The sequence below is a fragment of the Hirundo rustica genome, chromosome 21, assembly GCF_015227805.2.
Source record: "Hirundo rustica isolate bHirRus1 chromosome 21, bHirRus1.pri.v3, whole genome shotgun sequence".
NCBI lineage: Eukaryota > Metazoa > Chordata > Aves > Passeriformes > Hirundinidae > Hirundo > Hirundo rustica.
The window spans coordinates 7,757,998-7,783,821 of NC_053470.1; the positions used below are offsets into that span (position 1 = coordinate 7,757,998).

At 45.8% G+C, this 25,824-nt stretch overlaps 1 protein-coding gene across 1 annotated transcript; it reads left to right on the plus strand.

Moving 5' to 3' along the window:
- The first annotated feature begins 1,396 nt into the window (after nt 1–1,396).
- Nucleotides 1,397–22,262, plus strand: IRS4 (insulin receptor substrate 4). The gene is made up of 2 exons (XM_040083835.2): nt 1,397–4,998; nt 19,844–22,262. The coding sequence occupies exons 1-2, from the start codon at nt 1,530–1,532 to the stop codon at nt 19,846–19,848; spliced, it is 3,474 nt and encodes a 1,157-aa protein (XP_039939769.1). The 5' UTR covers nt 1,397–1,529; the 3' UTR covers nt 19,849–22,262.
- Nucleotides 22,263–25,824: the final 3,562 nt, after the last annotated feature.

Here is a 25,824-nt window from a genome sequence, read left to right on the forward strand (position 1 = left end):
ATTTTGACTTAAACCATAGGAATTATGTCAGCGGCCTGCTCGGATCCCACAGGCAGAGGATCGCACAGCAGTCACAAGAGTAAAGCGGACTGTCGCCCCAGCAGATCTCACTGCGACTGGCAGCGGGCAATCCCAAACCCGAGACAAGGGTGCAGCGACACAGCAAGGTATTGAAAATAAAGAACTCACTGCCACTTCACGTCACCAGGACCGCACCGCCTCTGGGCTCTGAGGGGGTCTCTCGGGGCTGTGAGGGCTTAGCGGCCTCTGAGGGTTGTGAGAGAGTGCTGTGGGGATTTGTGAGGGTGCTGGGGAAGCTATGAGATAATCTGTGAGGGCTCTGAGAGAGACTTGGGGGCTGTGAGGGTTCTGAGGGTGCTTCTGTGGACTTGTGAGGGTGCTGAGGAGGCTACGAAAGAATCTGTGAGGGCTTTGAAGAGCTGTGGAGGCTATGAGAGGAACTGTGGGGGCTGTGAGGGTTCTGAGGGTACTGTGGAGACTTGTGAGGGTGCTGAGGAGGCTATGAAAGGATCTGTGAGGGCTTTGAGGGGCTGTGGGGCCATGAGGGGGCTCTGGAAGCTGAGAACACGCGCGAGGTCCGTGAGAACGAGTGGGGCAGAGCCGCGGGGCGGGACACGGCGCCCTGAGGGGTCACGCGCGGCCCCAACGCCCGCCCGCGCGCTGGCGGGTTGTTTACTTCCTCCGCGGCCCGCGCTCCGCCCGCGCCCCTGCTGGCGCTCCGCCCCCGCCCACGCGCCCTCCCCGCCAGCCAATGGCAGCCGCCGCCAGCCCCGCGCGCCGGGGGCGGGCCCCGCCCCGGAGGAACCGGGCGAACGCAACGTCAGCCGGTAGTGCTCGTCAGCCGGGGTTTTGCGAGGGTTAGCCGAACAGCCTGCCCATCTTCTCAAGGGCCCGCCTTCCCCTTTACTCTCGCCTCCGCTTTACACCGCTCCCCCGGCCTCGCCTCCCCCGTCTGTGTGTGTGAGGCGCGGATTGGCTGTCGGACCGACCGCTCAACACTCCTGCCAATCACGGTTAGCCTCGCCCCTTTCCCTAGCACAGGACGCGCCCCTCCGGATCGCGGCCAGCCCGGGGCGGCCGCCGCCTTCCATTGGTCGGCCGCGTTGCCCATCCGCCTCCCCGGACAGGGCGCAGCGAAGCCCGCCCCTCCTCCCGGCTCCTCCCTCTGATTGGCTCTCTGGCCAAGGACCGCCGTTTCCTATTGGCTCCGCCGCTGCCACTCTGGCGCGCGGCCCGGTCGGCTCGCCGCTGCCCCCTCGCCCCGCGCGCCCCGCCCGCCGCGGCCCCGCCCCCCGCGGAGTCACGTGATGTTTTCGCCGCGGTGCCGCCGCCGCCGCCGCCCGTGAGCGCGAGTGGCCGGAGCGACCGGCGGGAGCGCGGAGCGGGCTGGGGCCGCGGGAGGCACCGCCCGCTTCCCATGCGCGGGGCGCTTCTCCGGTGAGCGCGGATTCCCGCTGCCCGCCCTGTGGCTCGTCCCCGGCGGCACCGGACCCTGCGTGGCCCCTAAGATGGCGAGCGGGATGAATGGCCCCGGCGGCGGCGGTGGCAGCGGCGAGGAGGAGCCGGGGGCCCGGCACACGGGAGGCGGAGCCGCGCCCCAGCAGGAGCCCGGCGTGCTCGGCGCGGCGGCGGGCGAGGGGGAGCCGGCGGCGGGCGAGGGCGGGCGCTGCCCGTCCCCTCAGCCTCACCACCTGCTGCTGCTGCTGCGGCGCTCGCCCAGCGCCTCGCTGTGCCTGGCGCCCGAGGCCGCGCCGGGCAGGGCCGTTCCCTCGGCGGGCCGCGGCGGGCAGCCGCCCCCGGCGGGCCGCGGCGCCGGCGAGGACGTGAGGAAGTGCGGGTACCTGCGGAAGCAGAAGCACGGGCACAAGCGGTACTTCGTCCTGCGGGCCGAGAGCCACCTGGCCCCTGCCCGGCTGGAGTACTATGACAGCGAGAAGAAGTTCAAGAGCAGCCTGCGGGCGGCGGGGGCCGGCGGGGCGGCCGCGCTGTGCTGCCCCCCGCCCAAGCGGGTCATCCCCCTGTACCAGTGCTTCACCGTCAGCCGCCGCGCCGACGCTAAGCACAAGCACATCATCGCCCTGTACACCAAGGACGAGTACTTCGCCATGCTGGCTGAGAACGAAGCCGAGCAGGAGGCCTGGTACCAGGCCATCAGCGAGCTCATGAATCAGAGCAAGAGGGGCTTCCTGGAGCAGGAGGACCATGCCGATCAGCAGGTGGACGAGGATGATGAGCACTACGGGACCGCCCTGAGGCCCGGCACCGTGTTCAAGGAGGTGTGGCAGGTCAACGTGAAGCCCAAAGGCTTGGGACAAACGAAAAACCTCACTGGAGTGTACAGGTTGTGCCTCTCCAGCAAGGCCATCCACCTTGTCAAGCTGAACTCGGAGGTGCCCTCTGTCCACTTGCAGCTTATGAACATTCGCCGCTGCGGACACTCGGAGAACTTCTTCTTTATTGAAGTGGGCAGATCTGCCTCTATCGGACCCGGAGAGCTATGGATGCAAGTGGATGATTCGGTTGTTGCCCAGAATATGCACGAGACTTTTCTGGATACCATGAAAGCTCTAAAGGCCTTTGCAGAGTTCAGGCCCCGAAGCAAGAGCCAGTCTTCTGGTGGTGGCAGCGGTACCAATCCCATCTCCTTCATCACCACCAGGAGGAACTTGGGCAACCTGCCCCCCAGCCAGACAGGCTTGCAGAGAAGATCTAGAACTGAGAGCGTTGCTGGAGGGACTCCTCCTACCACCAAAAGCAATAACTCCTATCGCTTCAGAACATCCAGTGAAGGAGAAGGAACCATGACCAGACCTTTTAGGTCAGTGACTGGGAGTCTGATCCACCTGAATACTGCAAGGATGAATTTGGGCCGGCAAGAAGGGAGCACAAGGTACGTGAGAGCTGCTTTCAGCTCGTCTTACCACACCAGGTCTGCTTCGCTGCCCGTTTCTCATTTTCCCTCCACCACAAGTCCCATCAGTGTTTCTTCCAGCAGTGGCCATGGTTCTGCTTCGGACATGCTGACCAGGCCTTCTAGCTCATCTGTTTGTGGTTCCCCGAGTGATGGGGGATTCATCTCTTCTGATGAGTATGGCTCCAGCCCTGGAGATTTCAGGTACTTTAGAGTGAGGAGTAATACACCAGATTCCCTGGGAAACACTCCACCTATCAGAGAGGAGAACTGTCTGAGTGAATACATGTCCATGAATAAGCAGCAGGGTGACGATGGCTCAAGAGATGATTATATGGAGGCTGAAAAGTGTTTCAGGAAAAGAACTTACTCTCTAACAAAGCCAGCTTCTGTAGCAGTGCAGCAGAAGACCACACAAACTACAGCTTTGTTGGATGAAGACTCTGCAGGAAACCACGGACGATTACTTTACTCTGAAACACCAAAATTGAAAGATAACCATGAACTGGAGTACAGTGACGCTAACCTTGATTCCATGTGTAACCAAAGCAGGAGTAAAGCCAGGGATGATGGGTACATGCCAATGATGCCAGGAGTTGCATCTTCTCTTTCCAGCACCAGTGATTATTTGCCAATGACTCCTAAAAGCATGTCTGTTCCAAAACAGATTAACAATTCATGGTCACCGTCTCAGGTTGACTCCCGAGGCTATATGATGATGTTTCCAAAGGACAGTTCTTCACCTGTACGGAGTCCTTTAACTGGATTTGCTTCTAAAGGGAGTAATGAGAAGATAGTAAACAACGAGTATATGGATATGTCACCTGGTAATTCAGTTCCAAAGCACCCCAGTGAGTCAAATTATATTCACACTGCTCCTGTTTCCAAAGGTTTTAGTTCATATTTTTCTTTGCCCCGAAGCTTTAAGGCGTTATCAGGACAAAATGGTGACCACAGTGAATATGTTCCAATGTCTTCACCTGGAAAACTCTTGTACGATGCACCAGAAAATGTAAAGGGGGGCAGCAGTGAGACTCTGGCTAATGGCATCTCTAAATTGCCAGCGCTGAAAGGTTCAAATGAAGGACTTGTGCAGAACAGGGCTACCAGGCCCACACGGCTGCCCCTAAGTACGAGAGGGAGTAATACCATCCCCAGAATGTACGATCGTACAGTTCCACCTGAGCCAGCGAGTCCCGGTGAATACATAAATATTGATTTCAATGAAAAGGCGAGTAACACACCGTATTCCTTATCTGCAGAAGGATCTCCGTCATCTCTAGGCTCAAGCAGTGACCACAGACAGTCACCGCTCTCTGATTACATGAGCGTTGACTTGGATGTGCAGTCACCGAAAGCAGCGAAGGAACTGTCGAACTCCCTGACAGATATTTCAATTTATGCAAGTTCCGGTATTCCTAGAAACCAACCAAACCCTGACTATGCCAGGCTTTCATTTGGTGCTGCTTGCGTTAGCACGGCAGGTAACAGGACTGATGACTACACGGAGATGACGTTCAACATGGCAGCAACACCGCCAAGGCCGTTTGCCACGGAACCTGACAGTGCCGTGAAGATGGATAGTCCTTCTTCCATCGTTAATAGACTCTGCATTGTCGATCGATACGCTGGTAGCAGTAGCTTCTCTGTCCCTAGCTCTGACCCTCCTGTAGGACCCAAAGTGATTCGAGCTGACCCTCAAGGCAGGAGGAGACACAGTTCTGAAACCTTCTCTTCTGCTGGGACTGTGACGACCTCGTCCTCTTTCTTTACTGACAGTAGCAAAAGACACAGCTCTGCCTCATTCGACAACGTTTGGCTAAAACCAGATGAAAACATCTCTGATGGTCAGGAAAGCAAAATGTCCAGGGATACCTCAACTGGATTTCAGAATGGCTTAAACTACATTGCTCTGAATTTACGAGATGAGCCTCTGAGCTGTGAGGCGAGTACTACAGCGCCAGCTTGCCACCTCCAAAATGGTACTTCAGGTTTGGACAGTGGAGCTTACGTAAGCATAGATTTCAGCAGATCAGATGGGCTGAAGTGTAACGCTGCGAGAAAAGGTTTGTGACTTTAAAAGCACTTCCCTTTCATGCTTGCTTAAGCATAGGAATTAGGTTGTCTGCTTAGCGCTGTCTTCAGAGTGGGGTAAATGCTTTTTATAATCTCCCGTGTTATTCTAGTACAACCAGTTTCGTTGTAGTGCAGCATCTGAACTGCTGAACAGCAGTGAAAGGGGGAGGTGGTCCTTGGCCTAAAGGATTTATGTGCCTCTTCTAGGCAGTCAGAGCTGTTACCAAATTATTATCTGCCTTTTTAATTTATTAATTTTACTAGCATAAGCATTAATGGTATTTCATGTTGCAGATTCTTGTCCTGAGGTTATGGTAGCTCTTGCCTTCACTTCTGTATTTCTGTTTTTCCCTTCTTAGAACTAGATGACTCTTCATTTTCTTTTCCTGAACTGGAATTTTTGCAATTTGAAAGCTCAAAATGGCTAGATTTCGGTTAGACTTCAAAATTTGAGGCTTAAATATATTTGTTTCTTCTTAATGTAGTTGAAATACGTATTACAGCGTTTTTTAATGTGCAAATCTGCCCGGATTGATTTAGCTGAATCTTATGTAAACAGAACTCAGGGTTATTTTTCCCTTGAAGGTTTGGTGGCTCCTTTGGAGCTCTGGTCTCCATGTCATCCTTGTGTCCTCTGGAGAAGCCTGAGGACCTGGCTGAGCAGTGTGGAGGGGGCTCAGGCAGCCCGTGGCCTTCCCATTGAGCACCTAGGGCTCAGCTGGGGTGTGACTTTCCCTGGGAGCTGCCTGTGGTGTAGCAGGTGAGGAATGCCTGCGGTTGAGGACGGCTCTGAGCAGTGGCTCCCAGGTCTGAAACTTGGGACGGGAGGCTGCTGCCTTTCGAGTTGTCAGTGCTCTGAGCCAGCCGTGAGGTAGAGCAGTTTGTGCGTAAAAATGAAGGTGTTGCAGGTGGAGAGGAAGAGGATGGGAACGAGGAGGGACGCTCCTGTTGGTGTGATAAGCTCCCATGGTGGGAGCAAAGCCAGCAGTTAGTGGTGCGGTGCATGTCCGTGAGCAGCGGTGTGAGTGAGCGCTGTGCTGGGACAGCAGTCGTGGCTTTGGTGCCAGTGACCCACTGAACTCCTTACAGGAATTCACTCTCCTGCTAGAAAACCATTTCTGTGGGGAACCGTGTTTTCCTCTCTTTGCAGATGTACCTATAGTCAGTAATTGTTGGATACTAACAGGAAATATTTAATCCTGCTTGGACGTTGATACTTGTCTACTCTGTCCACAGATAAAGCAGTAAGAAGGCAGACTGCTGCTTTTATATTTTTAATATTTTTAGCTACAAACTTAAACACTGGGAGGATTTTTTTTCCCCTAGTTTTGCTTTAAAACTGAATTTCTAAAGGTAGAAGGTATTGCAGGAGCTTAAATTGTGTAGCCTTTACTAGTGGAAGGTATAAGCCTGACTCAGCTCACATGCCTTTCAGTCTGGCAGCACTGCTTGGGGCTGCTCAGAAATGTGTGGTTTGCCTTAGTGGTTTTTTTTCCTCTGCTTTGTTTTATTGGTTGGAATCAAATTTAGAAGATGTTGAAAGCTCCCAGTCCAAGAAGTGCTTTCTTCCAAAGTTAGTCTTTCAGCACTTCAAAGATTTGTCTGCTAAATCTGCAGTCAGAGGCACACTGATTGCTGCAGCTGATTTGTTTGTTTTTTCCTGTTGTTGTTTTTTTTTAAGCACCTCCAAAACCAGCAGAATTTTTAACTTGACTTTACTCCCCTTATATGACTAAAATCTGTGTTATGAAGTAAAACTTCTTACAAAATTTAGATGAGAAAAGAGCAAAGATGTTTTCCTTTCAGCTGTATTGTAAATATTACATTGAAAAATACTTTACAAGAGACACTATGTTCAGAAATTGTATTTATGATAAGCATTTTGCTTACTGTTGCTGCAGCAAAGAATCTACAGCTCTTTGCTGGGGGATTTTCCCTTCTCTTACAAGTTGCAGAAGAGTGAGAGGCATAACAGCTGCTGGCTATTGTTGGGAATTGGAAGTTTTTTGGAAATTAAATGCATTGAAAGGAGGCAGAACCAGCTCTCTGCAAAAAAAAATGGGCTTTGTCAGGAAATTAAGCATCTTTCTAGTCCTAATAAGAAACACAAAATTGTACAAGGCCTAACAGTTTTCTATAAAGGCAGTGTAAAATATTTCTGGTGTGTAGCAGGAGGGTAGATGAGGGGTGTGGACACTGGTCACTTGTAGGGGCTCATGAAGGGATGAACAGATTTTGGAATAGTCCAGGCTAAAAGCAGCTTGCCAGACTTGAATACAGTGCTGTAAACTGAGGGTGTATATCTATTTCTCAGGAATTACTTAAAATTCCTGGTTGTAAGGATTGCTGTTTACTCTCACGTATGAAATCATGTCTCTGAGCTATAGCAAGCACAGTTTTAGAAGCCCGTGTTCCTTAAACAGCTTATTGGTTTCTGTGGTAACAAAGCTTTTGTTTTAATATTTAAAAAGTGTTCTGTAATCCAGAAAAACATTTTCACATTACATTAAGTAGTGAAAATGAAGCTTCACTCTTAAACCTCTTGTCTGCTGAAGAGGTGTAGCGTGCCTTTAGGTAATTGATATTTTTAATACTTTTGGAGACTTAGCAGAACTGTGTGCTGTCTTTACTGCGTTTCACTTTTTCAGTCTCGCTCTCTGAAAAAGTGCTCTGTGGTTAAATCCATTCTTAAGGAAAATATTTGGCAGATGTATTTACCCTTTACTTCCTAGAAAGGACCTATCCCACCTGTATTAAATTCTGTCAGGTAGAGAGCTCTTCTGCCTGAACCACGGTTTTACTGGAAGGAGAGCACTTCCCGGCTTTGGACTGTTTGCTTTCTCGTTTTGTTTTTGTTTGTTTAAGTGGCATATTTTGTTCTGTGACTCAGCTGTGTTCTCCAAACTGCCGAGGGTGGTGGAGTGATTTCCAATGCATCGCTGCTCCCTCATTGTAATTCCCAAACTACTTCTGGTTCAGGTTCACTGATGTGAATCAAACTTTTTTTTTTTTTCCCTTCTCCATTCATGATATGTATGGAGGAGGGGGAGAGCACAAACTCGGAATGGTAACTAGGCCTGACTTGTTATTAAACTTTTTTTGTGGGGTTTAGGCAAAGCTGAGCTCAGGTTTTGTGTTGATAATGAACAAAAGAATATAAGATCCTGATTTTTCAATGCTTGCAGTTTAAGGAGGTCATTAGCAAAACAATTTCATCATGAAATTGTTACACAATATTGAAGCAAGTGGTTTGCAGTTTTGATTACATGAATCTGAGTCATGACATTTTGTGCTAGGAGTACAGAACACTAAAGCTACTTCAAACAGGGCTTAGCTAATGTATACCTTGTTATTGGACCTCGTAGAAACTAAGCAGGATAATGAGAATGGGCAGTAATAAAATGCATAATGAGTCCTGTATAATACAAGTTTCTTCTGTCTTAATTAGAAATATTGTACCTGCAAAGATACCCTGGACTCGAAAAACAACTGTTTAGAGTAAATGCAATGTTGAGCTTAATGGCAACTCAGCTATTTTACACCCACTCTTCAGTCTTATCTGCTACTCTGTGATACTTACCCGATACTCTAACACTGTTCTAGGATATTATTTAAGATGTTCTCTGAAGTGCAGGATTATAATATAATTGTTCCTCACCTCTTTAATCTCTCCTGTGCTAGACTGGGTGAGAATGCTGTGTACGCTTTGGGAGGCTGAGAAGAAGGAAAACAACAACTGCTGTAAAGCAAAACTTGTGTTCCAAGTTGTCCAGATCCTTGCTGGTAACTTGCGTATTTCAAATGCAACATCTTGAAGAATCTAAGCAATAATATACACTTTGAGAAATTCAGAAGCTGAAAGTTTTAGCTATTACTAATATAGTAAATTACAGTTTATGGGATATGAAGCAAATAACCACTCCTTTTGGGTTTCTAAGTAGTGGTTTTAGAGTTTGTTTCAAACTGAGGCTCTTCTGTATTGGCAGAATACTTAAGGCAGGGGCCCATTTAAAAATAATTTGAAGAACTCTACTGCAGCACATCCAAATGCTGCTGTGTATCCTACATCTTTAAAGTAGTGCTGGGATAATAATTCTTTTAAAAACCCAAACAGCTCAAAAACCATTTTAATCTTGCTGTAACAGATGCCACTTTAATAACATTGGGTAACTTACAGCTATGCTTAAAAGTACCCAGGGTAATTTCTTCTTGAGCAGTATGTGAGCTGCTGAAGGCAGAACAGATTTTTGCCGTGTGGCATAGGAGTGAGTTAATTATGACATATTTGAGCAAGAATCAGTTTTACTTGTACTTTGGTGAGAAAGTCTGAGACGAGAATGCTTCCCTGCCATTGAAAGAGAATGCTTACTTGGAGTCAGTGTTGGAATACTTCTGGAAATCAGCTTTGCAGGCTTTAAATCCATAATTGCAGCTGACGGTGACATTTGTCTCTTCGAAAGTCTGAAACCTTTTGCTTGTAGCTGTCTAGTAGGTGAAAGCATTGGCTGCAGGATGCAGGGAGGTCTGGGAGTAATTCAGCATGGGCTCAGAGTGCTTTTTCTGGTTGTTTTTGGGTTTGTTTTGTTTTTTTATTTTAAAGTCTTCTGTTGAAATCTTAAATGCATTATCACCCTTTAGCTCTTCCTTCAACAACTCCACATTTTCCCCTCGTCCCTTGATGTCTGAGGTCCCCTTGTTCCCCAGTTGCTGGGGCAGCAGGTTGGAGTTGCAGAGGGTGGGCAGCGCTCCTTTGCTCTTTCCAGAGGCTGTATTCCAGCGTGTGATTACTGGGCTGGTTTGTCTCTGGGTATTTCTTTGGGGTTTTTGTATGTCCAGTGGTGTGTTAGCAGTGGGTAGAGTTTGGGTTTGCTTTTCTCTCCATATGGTCTTTTTTTAATGAAAGGATCTTTAAGACATTTTCGTCATTTTGATTGCTCGGGGGAGGATTTATACCTTGAGGTTTTGGGTGGTGCTAAAGAGAGCTTATAGTACTGTGTTGTACCTTGGTGTGTGTGTGCTCTGTTTGTGGATCTGTGGTGCTCCCAAAACCAGGCTGAACGCTGTTGATTGCGCTAACAAGTTTGTTTTTCTGAGCTGAAGAAGGAGACAAACTGCAGAGTTCTATTTCAGGTACTGTTGTGATCAAATGTGGCATTCTTCAACTCAAAGGAAAATGGAGTGATAAAACTGGAAGGCAGGTGTGAGAGAGTGGAGCTTTCTGGAGCCTGGGGATATACTATGACTGCTGTTTTCTCCTAAAAATGGCCCATTATCTTACCAGGCATCCTTAAATGTTGTGTAACGACTTGGCTCGAGAACTGTTCGATGGTCCACCCTGAAAATTTGTTGTTTAACTTCTTTTGATTTAGGTTCTACACATTCACAAACAATCCTGTGATCACACTGCACTGTTGTCTTGCAGGTTTAGGCAGTGACAAGGGAAAAATGGAGACGTGTGTTCCAGTTTTAATCAAGCCCTGCAACTCTGTGAAGGTCACCGAAGCTTAGGGATGGGTTATGATTTACTTGAGAGGCAGAGCTGTGATCAGGAAGGGATTTCTGACATACTTGAGGGCAGTGGGAAGACAAAGGCAAATGAGCCTGACTCATCAAAGGCGTTTCAGAGGTGTTGCTGAGTATCTTATCTAAATCATCTTGAACATACATAAGTGTTTGGATTTGTGGAGATTTTGCTCCAGGTGTAGCATAACCCCAGGAACGACAGTGTTAGTAGACTTAGCAAGAATTTTCTGCCCTCTTCAAGTCATGAGCTGTACGTTAGGGGCCAGAGGTTGCTTATTTCCAGACATTATTTTTCTGTTGATTTACATCTATGGTTGGATGCAAACCATTGAGACTGCACCTGTGTGTGTGTATATTTTTTGTCTATATTTCACTGTGTTATTTTTTTTAGGGGGTGGGTGGTATTTGTATTTAAGTTATTTTTAGAACAAGATGTTTTTAAATTGCAGATTGTGGTGAACAGGAAATCAGTTAGAAATGAGATGAAAAAATGAAGAGATTGGATCGTGAGGTCATTCAGACATTATTACAGCAGTCTGGTAATGAAAGCGTGTAGCTCCAGACAGGATCTCTCCAGATGGGATCTCTACTTGTTGTGGAACCTGAACAGGTAGACAGGATGGAGGCCCCCATGTGGTGCCTCAAATGTAAATGTGTTGGTCCCTCTCCTAAGGAGCTTACAATTTGAAGATGAAACTAAAGGGATGGATGAAACCTAATGTGCTGGGGTGGAGAGTGAGATAGAGATCAAGGCTGCTGCCATGGGCAGATAAGAGCCTGCAGGAGATAAAGGGCTGCTGAGAGTGACTGTAGGGTGGCTGAGAGGAAGCTGGTGGAGGCACTGGCAAGGGTATGCACATGGCAGGGAGCTAGGGAAGGTAGTGAGCTATAAATACAGCGGTGTAATGGTGTAAATGACTTGAAAAGGATGAGGTAAATGTCAGAACACTGGCCAGGATATTAATCTTGGTGAGAGGAATGTGGGCCAACATGTATCTCTGAGTTAGGAGCATGTCCCAAAAAATGTTTCCTTCTCCTATTTAGATGTGGAATGTGATTTTTTTTCCCCCTGTTTTTATTTCTTTTTCCTTTCTGTAAGTTAATTTTCCTGCAGACATGTAGATTTGGTGTGAGCAGGTGTGCAGGAATGCATACCAAAATACAGGATCACCCTGTGCAGCATCCCTTGGCAGTTCATGTCCTGTGGTCTGGGCCTTTGTTCTTGGTGAGACCTTGCTCCAGAAGCAGCCAAGCTGGTGGAACTGCACTACTGGTTCATTCTTGGGTTTTTTTTAGGTGGCATCTCTGAGTTTCAGGCAGTCTTCTAGCATTGGAGAGGAGGCAAAGTGGACGATAGTCACCTGTAGGGTTTGTAACCAATGCACCGGAGCTTTTGGAGCCCATCTCTGGGTGGGGAGGTCTGCGTGGGACCTGCTCATTGCTGCTGCAGGGCTGTGGAGGCTGGAGAGCAGCACAGTCACTTTCACAGGAGAAAGTTATTTTATTTCTGTGTCTGTGGATCAGGTTGAACAGACACTGCAGTGGTTTTGGGTAAATCTGGAAGTGGTGGCAGCATCGAGGCTTGATTCACTGATGAGGGTGTGATGATCGAAATATTAATGTTGCCATGTTCCACAAGGTAGACACTAAACAAGAGTTGGACACTGCTGATTAAACGTTGTCTGTGTTTACAGTCAGTTTAACTCTGTCCTTGTCAGCTCCCAAACTGCTCCTGGGAGCTGAAGGTGCAATCCTTGGCTCTTGGGCATGTCCTGAGGTTTGAGAAGATGTTGCTTCACACATGCAAGTCCAATCTGAACCTTTCTTTTCCTCCCCTCTGTGAGCCAGGGTTTGGGGGTTCCTAATATTAATGGAGAGTCAATAATGTAATAATTAGGAAATGTGAAAAATTGATGCGTGCCACTGCTGTGTGTGATAACAGAGATACATTTCTTTTTCTCTGCAGGCACACATGAGCCTGCACAGGTGTGTAACTATGGGTATGTGTCTGTGTAGTAACTTTCTGCCTTTGACAGTCATTTATGGCACTAGAAGTGAAAGAAGAAGGTATTGCTGAATGCTTGCAGGTGACGGTGTCTAAAGTGGTTGAGAAGAGGGAAGGGATGAATTCCAATAGGTGAAATTTTGTGTAGAAATGAAGTTTTGGGAAGGGTGGGGAGCTGTTTCCCATTAGCCATGAGTGACACTGCCTTTTCTCTTGGCTGTGTTCCTAAGCATAGTTTGGCTCACTCGAGCCCCAGACCTGTGCCTGCAAGCAGACACTGGCCAGCAGAGGAGGAGCAGGGCAGGAGTGTGTAACACCTCCCACAAACGTACGCCCAGGCCGCTGATTTTCTTTTTTTTTTTTTTTTTTTTGGTTCCAGCTTGGGGGATTTCTTGAGCCTGATGTGGTTTGTCTGTTTTATAATTCTTTCTCTTTAATCCAAGTACTTTTGCAGTCGCTCTTTGATCCTGTGTAAACTCCTTGTATCCGCAGCAGCCTGCAATCCATCAGGGCGTGCTGCATGCAGACCCCAGCCCATTCTGGACCCTGCTCTGTCCCAGCTTTGTTTGGCAGCCCCTGGTTTGTGTAGATAACAAATCTTATCTGTTTTCTCCAGGCCACTTAGGATGGTGTAGATGCTGTGCCCTCCCCTGCCACACAGCTGTCCAGTGCGTTGTACCACACGTGTGCACTGTGGTATAACCCGGCCTTCTAAAATTTCCTGTTACATCCCAATTCTTCTCTTCAGGCTGAGGGGTTCTTGTGACCAGTCTGTTCCTCACTGGGAAGCTGTGTCACACCTCGCAGGGGTTTTTCTGCACTGCTGAGGCTTCCCAAGTATTCCAGCTCCTTTCTGGATGTGGGAAGCAGGGCTGTGCATGCAGAGGTGTTTGCTGTGGCTGTTCTCTTTGCTGGGTGTTTGCAAACAAACACCTAATGCCCACTTTGCAGCAAGAGCACAGACAGGAAATATTCCTCCCTGTTGGCACTGAGGGCTCCTGACCTTTGTAATGGGAGCAGAGGGAATTGCAGCAGGTGGTATTCTCAGAAGCCACACAAACAACTTTGTTTTTTTTGGCTAAAATTTACCCATATTTTATGTGGTTCAAGTCAGGTGCAGTAACTCACACGCTCGCTGTGAGAATGCTTTTTCAAAAGCAGAACCTTTTTTTCATTCTTCTACAGCATGAAAATCTGGAATTTTGAACTCTGTATCTTAAGGTGGAGAAGAGTTAATTTTTAGTGTTGTGTTATGTTGTAATAGAAATTTAGTTTAACACCTCCAAATAAACAAACAAAAATAAACCCCAACAACTTCTTGTCAAACTATCTAGTTCAATTTGAGCTGGTATTAGCCCTCTGCCAAAACTGCAGGCAAGTTTACTAATTCTAGGAATAATATCAGCAAAAGAGATGACATTAGGGAGTGTGCGTAAGGCCTTCCTAGAAACAACCCCGCTGTTTGTTCAAACAGGAAAAAAAGCCACTGTTGCAAGAGATAAGGCAGTTCTGCAAAGTGAGTAGAAATTATCTGAAGGCATGGGAGAGGTTTTTAAGCTCATTAAATTGCTGAGCACTAATAATAGCAAAACCAGGTTTTGAATGAACAACTGCGTGTGAAGTTTATTTGTAGGAGTAACTTTGCCTTCTAAATTTTAGAAATACAGCTTCAAGAGGAGTCTACTTCACTGGGATACTGTTACCACTTGCTGTGTTTAAATAGTGAAAAGTGGGTCGTGCAACAGGGTTTTTTTGAACCAAATTTTGCTCTTTTTTTTTTTGCTTGTGGAAAGTCAGTAAAATTATAGGTTCAACATATATTAATTAGCTGATTTTGAGCATCATTAGTCTGTGTTGGCTGAAGAAAGTCCAAGGAGAACCTGTGCCTTGCCAAATCAGGATGTCTCTGTCAGGACCTTGTTTGGGTCACCCAGGCAGATGTGAGGGATGCAGCAAGTGTGGCAGCTTTGGTTTGTGTTTGTAGACTTGGTGTCTGCCAGGTGCAAATGAGGAAGAAATTTGGCTTTTCTCAAGTAACGCTGCTGGCCTCCAGCAAGCTCCAAAGCTATGCCATTAAAATAAGAATTCCAAGAAACAGGACAATGGCATGGGATAGTATTTGGTAAGATTTGGAGCAAAAGATGAATTGTCACTAATTTGTGAAGAATGCATTTGGGTTAATGACCCCTCCCAGGCCTGCCTGCTGAACAAAATGCTCTTGGATGTTACATTGTGTCCTGAGGTTGTGCTGGGTTTAGTGCTTTCCTGAACAACAGGAATATTGTGTGGCCACAAAAAGTCTAGGGCTGCTCTGCTGCTTTTGATCTGCGTAAATCAGATTAATTCTGATTTCCCCCTAAACCTGAAGTTCAGGAAATTGAGAACTTCAGCAGTGTTCTCCAGAAAGCATTAAGCTGTCTAAGGCTTTGACATGGAGATTTTAATAATTTATTTATCTTAAATTAATATCTTCTGTAAGCGAAGTTTTTATCCTTTTAGGAATCAATTGCAGAATTATGTCAGTAAAAGCCTTTCCTGCTTTCCTGTAAAAACAGGTAATATTTAGGATGGATTTCTTTGAGAGAATTTGGGTATTTCTGCTGTGCTCTCAGAACATCTCAGTATGTTTCAAAGTGTCCTGACTCATATGGCCTTGATAATTCAGATGCAGGAAGTGAAGTGTAATCTCATCCCATGCACATTTTCAAGTGGAACACACTGGGTTTGCATCTAATGAATTACAAAAACAATCTCCCTGCCCCTGATTTTTATAAAACTTGGTGATTTGTGCATTGAAAACTTGCAGAGTGCTTTCTCAGTGTGTTCCTTCATTTGAAATAAAACATTTTTGAACAGTGGTGTGCTGTCATCCTATTTTAAATATTTGCTCCTTAGTTTCTCTTCTGCCTTGTGGTCTTTTTCCTCTGATTGTTCCTCAGCAAAATTCAGACAACTGCATGTACTTTTATAATCTGATCCCACCTTAAACTGATGGATTGAAATGAAGAGAACGTTGCTTCAGTTTTCCAAACTTTGCTTATATATTTCACAAGATGAACTTTGAAAATGTTTGGATGCTTTCTAGACTTGTTTTCATATTAAACACTGAAGTTGAATTTGTGTTGTTGTCAGTAGTCTGGGGCAGCAGAGTTCAATTTTGAATAAAGGCTGAAGCTTTTGTGCCAAATCTGTTAATAGAGCTGAAGTTTGGATAGAAAAGCCCAGTGTAGTGTGCAATGCAATGGAAACTACTTAGAGTAGAGTATTTCTGGGCTGCCTCGAAAGGTTTTCTGCAGAGCTTTTTTGCTGCTTGTTTGTTGTCATGATCAGTTATCAGATTTTTTTTTTTTTTTTTGACTGAGCAGATTTTCTTGGAAGAGCTTGTGACTGTCCAGGAACAGCTGTGTGTTTACACTGCAAGCAAAAGTTCCATCTGGTCTGGCCACCACGTTTTATTTGGTGGCATTTTTTCTGAGAACTTCAGGGGAATGCTGGGTTACTCTGTGAGAATTGTACCTCTTGTCTCTGCTAGTTCACATCTCAGAATTTGTTTACTTTATAGAAGAGCTTTTCATCCCTTTTTCTGACAGCCTCCTTTGCTGTTCAGTCAGTGCTGAGTTAAATCTGTTCCCATGGGATCTGGTGTGAAGTGTTAATCTGGGTTTTCTTGTTGATCAGCAATTCTCACATCTGTACTGTTAACACAGGAGATTGATGTCTAGGGAATGTTACATTACGAGGCTGAAGTAAGATTATTCAGCTTCACAGAAGCACTGCTGTTTTCTTCCAGCACTGCATGGCCTCATTAGGTTTCCTTCACCAACTGGTTGATGAAAAAACAGAAGCAGTTCAGGTGTGGGAGAGAAGAACCATCAAGGAGTTTAATGTGCAAGTCCTTTTGCAACCTCTCAAAATAAGGCCACATCCCTTCAAAAGGATCCCTCTGGTAGTGCCACGGAGGTGGGAATTGAGCAGCACAACACACACTGGCCTTGCTCTCACATTAACCCATCTTACCCCTCTTCTGATGAACAACTCCTCTTGTGTAGGAGCCTCGTGCTGAACCTCCCGAGGCCCCTGTGAGACTCAGTGAGGGTCCAGCACAGCTCCAGGGGAAGCTCTGGCAGCTCTGTGCTCCAGGGATGGTGCTGGGGCTCCTGCCTGTGGCTGCACAGCTGCCTCGGGCTGGCTGCAGACCCCACTGGTGGTGCCGTGGCATTTCTGTGCTGCCTCTGGCACCGGGGGACTCCTGAGGTCAGCGCTGGTGACTGCAGCGCTTTGTGGGAGGGATCTCGCAAGACTTCGGTCTCCTCTTCCATTGCAGATGAAATATTTTTCTTTTATGTGGTCAAGTTTCACAAGTTGCTCTCAGCCTTTTCTGTCTGAGACTGATACACGTGTCCATGTATCCATGCATCCATCTATCTATCTATCTCTGGATATGCTTGATGCTTCTAGACCAAAAAAGTGCTGATGTGTCAGGGCAGCAGCCAGCTGTGCTGCTCCAACTGCAGTATTGCACTTTGCAGCTTTAGCAAGGGGATTAGAGAAGTGGTGACAACCAACAGCTCCACGTAGGAAGGAATCAAGGCTTTATGAGACTGACATCAGCTTGGAGGTAATGTTTATGTGAAACTCGATTATGTTTATTTACAGCTCACACAATTCTGTTTTACCTTAAAAATGAAGGAGAAACACGTTGAAGTGGAGTTTATAATAATGGGGGCAGGAAATTAATGAGCTCTTGTTCAGGATGTGCAGTTTTGGGAGCTCCCAGGCTTTCTCCTGGTTTCTGATAAATTAATCTGTGCTGTTTGGGCTTCTGCCCAGAGTTACCTGATGCTCTTGCTTTAGAATTGGTTGCCGTGCTGCTGCCTGAGTGCATCAGGCTGTTCAGAGAATTAAAGGACTGAAAGCAGGCTTGGGTATTTTTTTTGCTCTTAAGCCCTTGCCCTTTCCCTTTAAATATCTTAAATGTAATTTGGCATTACTTTATGAAAGTTTTCAAGACATTTTAGGTGTAAATGCTGAGTTCTGCCATATGGGATTGTCTGGTTCAAGCAGCTGGGCCTTTGCTCTTCAAGATGTTTAGGGGAAGTGCTCGGAGAGATTAGAATAACTTGTCGAACAGCTTTCAGGTGTGCCTCGTGTGTGAGGCGTGGAGGAAAAATGTCCTGACAAAAGCAGAGACAGTTTTTGAAGTTCCTTTTATGTGAGCTAACAGGTCCACAGCAAGGAAAGGGTGGGGGGATGCTGGTAAAGTTAATTTTTATTGAGTATAAGTTTAATATAGAAGCTTTAACTGTTTTAATGTTTGACTTGCATGCATCACTGAGGTGTGATTCATTGCAAGCTGTGGTGCATATTTTCAGCCCTTGGTCCTAGAACAAAACAATATTTTTCTTAAGAGGAAAATTATTTCAGAAATAATAGCTTCAGTTGGCTTTCGTGAAAACAAAGCCATTGCTGACCACATCACGCTCTGGGTGTACCAAGCAATAGCTTTTTGTAGCAATTTTACGATGTCTGTGAAATAACACAGAGAGATTCTCAAGTTGTGGGCGTATTGTGGCCAATTCTTCCTTCAACTGAGGAAAACTAAGTTCCTGTATTTTTGAAATCACTGAAATCCCTGAAAAATGCAACGCAGCAAGCTGGACCTTGGTGAGGGCTGTGTAGGGTTAATTGGGAGTTTCTCCTGCAGCAGAAGGGACCTCTCTAACCCCCAGGTGCTGCCAGCCCTGCCATTGCCTCTGCCCCCCGTCTCTGGAGCCACGAGCAGCCTTTGCTGGGTGCTGGGATGGGGCAGGGCTGCTCAGCTGAGCTTGGGTCTTTTTTCTTTTCTTCTTTTGGAGGGCCAGTACTTTTAGCTGGGCAGAAATCTTTAGCACAGGGTGGAGTTTGTGCGTGTGTCCCTCACGATTGGTTTGTAAGTAAACATCCAGGTCTGCATTGTTACACATAATGCTTGTTCTTTGCACGGTCACCTTTTCTTTAGCGTAGCCCTGGAGCAGAGGCAAGGGAGAAGCAGGAGATCTTCAGCAGTGAGGTGGAAGTGGTGTCCTTGTGACCCAGCAGAAGAGCAGGGGCAGGGTGCAGGCCTGAGCCCCTTCCTCTGTGCTGCCATTGCTGTGCAGTGCAGTGTTCCCATACTGCAGCTCAGGCAGCTCCAGGAGCAGGGAGAGAGCTGGCACGGCCTGGCTTTGAGGGGAGAAGGAGCTGCCATTGCTGTATCTGCTGTTTTCTGAAGACTAAAGCCTCTTGCACTCGTTGTTTCTCAGTGAGAGCAACCAGCTGCTTCCTTCTTGGCTGTAGTGCAAGAAACATCCTGCAGGTACCTCAGACCTTGGGGGGAAGGTGAGCAAAGACACAGGACAGGCAGAGGACAGTGCCCTCACCAAGAACAGTGTAAGAGGACAGTCTGCCTCAGCTGGGAGACACTGGCACTGGCAGTCCAGACTGAACATTCGTGTTCACGTCGGCTCAGCTGGGAGCGGCCGGGGTTTTGTAGACAGCTGCAAAGTGGCTTTTTATTTGTTCCTCGTTTGTGTTCATGCAGCTGCAGAAAGCGTTCGCGTGCCCTTCATCACTTTTTCTTCCATGTCAGGAACCCCCTGAGTTGCCGTCACCTTGGCACGTGGTGGTTGATGCTGTGCTGTGAGGGCAGACTCCCTCCCGTGTTCATTTCTGCCTTGTCACCCAGCTCTCCCTTCCTGCAATACAACACTGTTTTGCTTTTGCTCCTGATTTCAGCCAGTGCTTGCACTCGTGCCTTTTCCCGTGAGTTTGAAGCCCCTGAAGAAGGGAGCTGGCTGTAGCTGCGTGCTTTTGGACTTGGGTGTTGCCTTTCAGCGAGAATTCCTTCAAAAAGGGACGAGTGTACTCCGAGGTGTTTCTAATTATAACTAAAGAAAGCTTTTTCCTGAAAAGCTGAGGACAGGGCAGGCAGCTGTCACGTTTTGCCTGGAGCTGGAGGTGCAGGGAGTGTTGGTGTTGCAGCTGCTGTGATTGGGAGTGGTGGCACACGTGGCGATGAGTGGCACTGCTGGGGTTCCTGCACTGGTGGATGGGGTGGCAGCTCCCCAGTCCCTGTCGCTGTGTCACACTCCATTGTTCTTCCTTCCCTCAGCATCTCTGAAGGGTTGGCATCTGGGAGTGTCCCCTCCCTCTGTGAGGGACCTGCACTCAGCAGCTCCCATTCCTGCTGGATAAGCTCCCTGTGTTCTCCTCCCTAGAAAAGATTTTTTTTTCTGATATAACTTGCATCTGAAATGTCACTGACTTTTTTTTCCCCCGCTCCTTTCTAGACTGATTGCATTGCCATGGAAACCATTGTTGGAAGAGAAGACTTTTCTGCTGGTAACTCCAGAAACTGTGTGGTGCTTTTGGAAGCAAAGCTCAGCTCCAGCCAGCTACTTTCATTTCCACCAGCACGGACATAGACACACTTCTTTTAATTCTTTTTTTTTTTCATAGACATCGGCTCTCTACAATTGAATTAATTTGAATTGACCTTTTTTCATAGCTGTGCTTTGGTGATGGAATTTGGTCTTTCATGTCATATCTTCTTGGGAGGCAGTGTGAATGCTAATAGGAGATCCCTGTATGTCCCTTTCTTCTTCCTGCCTCTCTTGTTAATTTTTTAAAAAAAGTTTATATTCTGAGAAGTCAAAGCTGGTTTCTGATTGTCTGTTTAACATGGGTTTTACTTCTCTGGTACATTAACAAGTGGTTAGCTTCAAACATGCATTGCTTAGAAATACTTTGGCAGTTCAGGATTTTTCCAGGTGACTGGGCAGAAGGAGGGAGGGAGAGGTGCACATGACCTTGAGGGATGAACCCACGGGACTGGATGGGTCTGAGGAAAAGAGACCTCTTCTGCCTTTTCTTCCTTTTTTTTAAGGTTTTGCTTTTATGGTACAAGAGGTATTTCTTGAGCATAGGCTAGATGCTTTTAAATCAAGTGTCTGTCAGAGCTTAAATGGATTTTTTTTTTTTTTTTCCTCAGAATTTTTGGTATGTACAAAGTAGGATTAATGGGTTGGTTGTCATGTAGATTGTTTTTTGTTCTTGTTTATAAATATAAATTGTGTAAAATGAGGTTTTTGTTCATGGATTCGAATGGAGAACTGCGGAGTCGTATCCAATGTTTGTGACTTCTGCATTAGACTTGTCAGCTGTAGTTTTTTAAAGGGAAACCACCCTAATTGATCTTACTTTCAACAAAAGTCCCACTTTTAATTTGGGACTATTATTTTTGTTCTTTCTTTCTGGCATAATGGGGAAAAAAAGTAAAATGTTGGCTTATCAGTTGTCTTTATCCCACTGACAGAAATGTGAACGATGCCTATTTGACATTTTTAAAATAAGCCCTGATTTTTCTACAATTTAAGTGCTTCACTCTTGTACTGAATTTTTTTTTTTTTTGGTTGAAACGAGCTTAGCTTTTTAACACTGCTATGATCTTAAAAGAGCGTGACACTAGTCATTGGTACATGCAATGGATTCTAAAAGGCACTGACGATTGCTAAAGGGTTTCAGAGTGGTACACAGAACTAAATCCTGATGCTGTACTGCACCACACAGCTGGGAATCCTCCACGTGTATATTGTACAAGGGCTGTGCCAGGCTGCCTCACCTCCACCACACCACCCTGAGCTTGCTGGTACAGCTTGGGGAAGAAATGAGACGCTGTCAGCTTGGACTGGTCAGTGATGTGTACCCAGATCCGTTTCTGAGTAGTGAAATGTAATTTCATGGCACTGAAATACCAGGAGATTGGGTTGTGTTTTTTTTTTTTAGGAAACGTGGTACCAATCAGTTTACACAGTGTCCAGTGACAGGAAAATACTGTTGCTACAGGGTTTAAAAGCACAGACCTGGTTTTGATTCTGGATGAGAGGTTTCAGTTGGTACAATTACTTGCTGCTAAACATACAGGAATTAAAACCACGACCACTCTCACAGACCATGATACTGTCTTGCCATATAGCTGGTGGTTGGTCTCATAAATGAATAATGCAATACCTAGACAGCTTTTTATAAAGCTTTACATCTTTTCTAAGAAATCAAAATTTGGATGAAGATTAGTTCTAAACATTTAATGTGAAAGAAAAGGTTGTTTTGAAGAAATTTGTTACATACTTATTTCATATTAGATTCCCTGAGGCTGCCATTGTACAATATACAGCACTGATTTAATAAATGCTGAATAAATAAGTAAATGGGTAACCTCAAGTCTAGTGGTACAAATACTAATAGGTACGGCATAATAAATATGCAATCTTTTTGAATCTCTTAGTTTACAGCAACTAATTTATTCAGTATTGTGCTGGAAGAACATTTTCAGATGATGTAAAACATATCACTATATATACTACCTTCCAGCTACCCGTTTATGCTGCTGTATAGTACAAAAATACCAATGATAGAACAATGTTTGTCCTGTAAATTTAATTTGATATTGGACAGTTATTGTCTGTACAAACTAAAACATATATGGTTGAAACTGTTCATTATATTTGCTATTTCTGCTCCACAGATCTGTTTTAAAGTTGGGCTGATTGATCTGGCTTTGTCTTCCATTGTAAATATTGTTCTGTTGTTTTCTTTTAAAACACATCGCGTTTGCGGTTTTGGGAGACTGGCTTGAAGCTCTGTATAGTGTTTATATTTATCTGACTTGGCTTTCCATAGAGCTACTTGCAGTAAATACGTGTTCATGTAGCTCCGTGTCTGGCTTTTATTTTTAAACAAACTTTTGGGTTTTTTCTGTCACAGCTCCTGCTGCTGCTTCTCCTGAAAGTGGTTTTGTCACCCTGTGTCCCTGAAGATTTGGAGAGGTTTTATCATTGTTTCAGGGTAATAAGTCCCCATCTCTCCAGTTTTCTTTGCCTTACCTTCTAAACTAAGTGGAAACACGCAGAAAAACGCCCAGAAGTTTTCTTTGCCATGGATTCATAGTGCCTGTAAACAATTAAGCTTTTATCCATAGATGGGGACATAACTGATCTCCATAAATGTGGGTGATTACTGTGAAATATGTTACGTGAGACCTTTCTTTAAAATTACATTAAAATTATAAATGCAAATGTATTCCTTTTTTTTTTTTTTAAACGCTATAGAATAGTGTTTCCTCAACTATATCTATAGAATACAGCCAAAGATCTTCCTTTGTCTATGCAGAGCTCTCTTGGGGAGAGCAGGAGCTCTGAGCTTGCTGTGCCTGTCAGGAAGGTAAAAACTTCTCCCCCTCATCCCCTTTTGTTCATTTACAACTTTGAAAAGCAGCTTTGACATCAGCTCAGCAGGCGGGGAAGCTGCTGGAGGCAGAGAGCCCTCTGTAGGGACAGCAGGTGTCTGGGCTGAGCAGGGATTGTCACCTCAGCTGAGGTGTCCCCAGGCACTGCTCCCCGTGCTGCAAAGGGCTACAGTTAATAATCTTTCTTTCCAAAGCCTGGGAGTTCTAGATCCTTACCCTACATGTTAAATGTAGAACACTTACTGCTCCCCCCAGCTAATCCCTGCCCCTGTCTCCCATTAGCAAGTGTCCTGCTTTTTTTCACCAGACTAACCTGGGAAGACTGAACTATTCCAGTCTAAATGATTCCAGTCTCTTGTGCAGTTTGCAGCTTGTGCTCCTAGTGGCAGCAGAAGTGTTGTGTGTCCAGCACTGTTGGGTTATCTGCAGCATAACTTTTCTGGGAAGGAGCTGTTGAAAACACAAAATGCTGCTCCCAGCACATCCACAAGAGGAATTGACTTACAGAGCAGAGGACAAAACCCTGCAGGACTTGAGAACTTCTGCAGCACACTTGTGTGTGACATCTAGTTCAGGGTGCAGAAGTGCTGCTGCACTGCCCTGAGTGCCCAGTTCAGTTCGAGGCTATCTGTGGACTGCAAAAGATTACGAAGCTTAAATCCCACCTTAGCAGTGAATAGGATGTTGAAGGAAGCTTTTTCCTCTTTGTAATTGGATTTCTAGAGTTTTTTTTTAAATACTAGAACAGTGTCAATCCAGCCTAGGCACAAATCCTGGTTTTAGGATTAAAACTAGTGTTCCTTTAGAAAAATTGCATTTTTCACTCATTGTTCTGATTGCAATTTACAGTGCTGCACCTGCAGCAGCTTCCAAGAACTGGGCAAGGAAGGGTGAGGACTCAATTCCCGTCCTGCTGAGCTTCCCTGCAACCCTCCCTCCTCCTGGCAGTGCTGTCACAGCTCCTCCAAAGCCTCACGGTGCCGTCGAGTGGCTGCAGCCTGTCCCCAGCAGCTCACCCCTGCCAGCTGCCTGCTGAGATGAACTAAACCAGCCCAAATTTATGTGATAAATTACGAGAATAAAAGCTTTTGCAAAAAAACATACCAGACATCAGGAAAAGAGCCTTAACCAGAGCTGCAGGGGTGTCCAGGGCTGCACCGTGTTCAGGTGTTGTTGAAAACTCTTTAAGGCTCCAGCGGTCAAAGCGGTGTTTTCCTTTTTTAATAATAAAGCTGCAAACACAAACTTTTACCTGTAGTTTAATGTTTATATAGTGATGGATAGCACCTAGAGGCCCCAACCAACATTTGAGCCCCCTCAATGTCTCTGCCCCAAGGAGCTTACAGTCTAAGCATCAAGAAGCAGGAGAGAATAATAACCATGTTTTCTTTTATAGATCAGTAACTCCAATCCAAACAGGTAAAGTGATTTACCTGCTCTAAGGCACAGAAGGTACGGTGGGAATTACCCAACAGCTCTTGAGTCTGCTGCAGAACTCAAATTAAAAGATGTTCCTTCATGTCCAGACCACTTTTCTCTTAGTGAAATGTCACCCCTTTGGAATTCTGTGCCTGAAGCTGATTAAGGTTCAGGACTTGTCCAGGTCAGGGCCAGAGCTGCAGGGACAGAACAGAGAAGGGAGCTGGCACAAGCACAGCTTTACATACTTCACTTTTCTGTGGTCATCTCACAGCTTTGGGCCCTGAAGCTGCCACAAGCCCAGCAGGTCTGGGTGCTCTCCACACACAGGAGCTCCTGTCTTGGTTTCACATGCTGCAAGAGAAGCCCAGATCTTAGAGAGAAGCATCAGTCACACACTGCTTCACTAGACAGGGTCTGCTCTATGCCATGAACCCACATCTGAACACTCTGTCTTGGGAGGGAAGGCTGGGAGAGCCCTTTCCTCTGAGAGCTCCTTGGCCTTAGCATCCATTCCTCTGCTGCTTTAGGGCTAGGGATTGGCTGCTATCTTCATTTTAGACTTCTGCAGAGCCAGCAGCAAGATGAGGGTGTTTACATGAAGAGACTTACTGTTTTATTTCAGCTTTGGTAACGAGTTCCTGACTTGGAGGTAGCAGCAGGTTCAGTTTATTACTACATGCACCAGCAAACCAAACTAAACTGAGCTGAAAGATGCACATTGCTGAATTCCCACTCTCTACCAACATAGATAACTGCAGCTAATGGAAAAAAAGACAAAGCTATTATTATGTTGCACTTTAAACTAAAGAACTTCAGTTTCATACTTAGTTGAAAGCTTTAGAAATCAGCACCAATCTCATTGTGTATCACTGCCACCTGCTTAGTCACCAGTCCTATGTCTTTTGTCAGATGTGGAAAACAAGGAGATGGCAGATGCTCTGTGTTTACAGGAGAACTGGAAGGTGAGAACAAACAGCCATTAGCAGATTAATTAATTAACAGTATCCAATAAACAAATACACATCACCTGTAGAGAGCAGTACCTTACTTCACAAGTTGGGTTGTATTGATAGTGGAGGTGGCAATACACAACGAAAATATTGAATTATTGTCACTTGACAGAGTCCTGCATTGTCAGGGAGCTCTTTGTACACGAGGGTACCAGAGGAGCTGAACAGTCATGCATACAAAAGTGAGCACTTTGCAGCTATTGCACAAGTAGTGACACTCTTCAGACACACACAGGAGGATTCTTACAAACTGACACCAGAAACACTGGCTGCACCATCTCTCAAGGCCTTATGTGAACTATACATACACAGGAGTTGCTGTATACTGTGAATACATTGTGGATGTGCATAAATTCACATAAGATTAAAAGATTAATTTGTAAATAGGAGGGTTTCCACCAGCTCATGCTTTATGTTATTGAGGTTTCTTAGCGTGTGTACTATTTTGGATAAAACATATGACACCACTTCGGAGTTGAAGTTTCATGTGAGCATCATCCTAAATGCTTTGGTAACTGGATATTCCCAAAGGACAGGTTTGGTTAAACCAAACTGATTACTAAAATGTGAATGGGACTTAAGGATATAGAATATG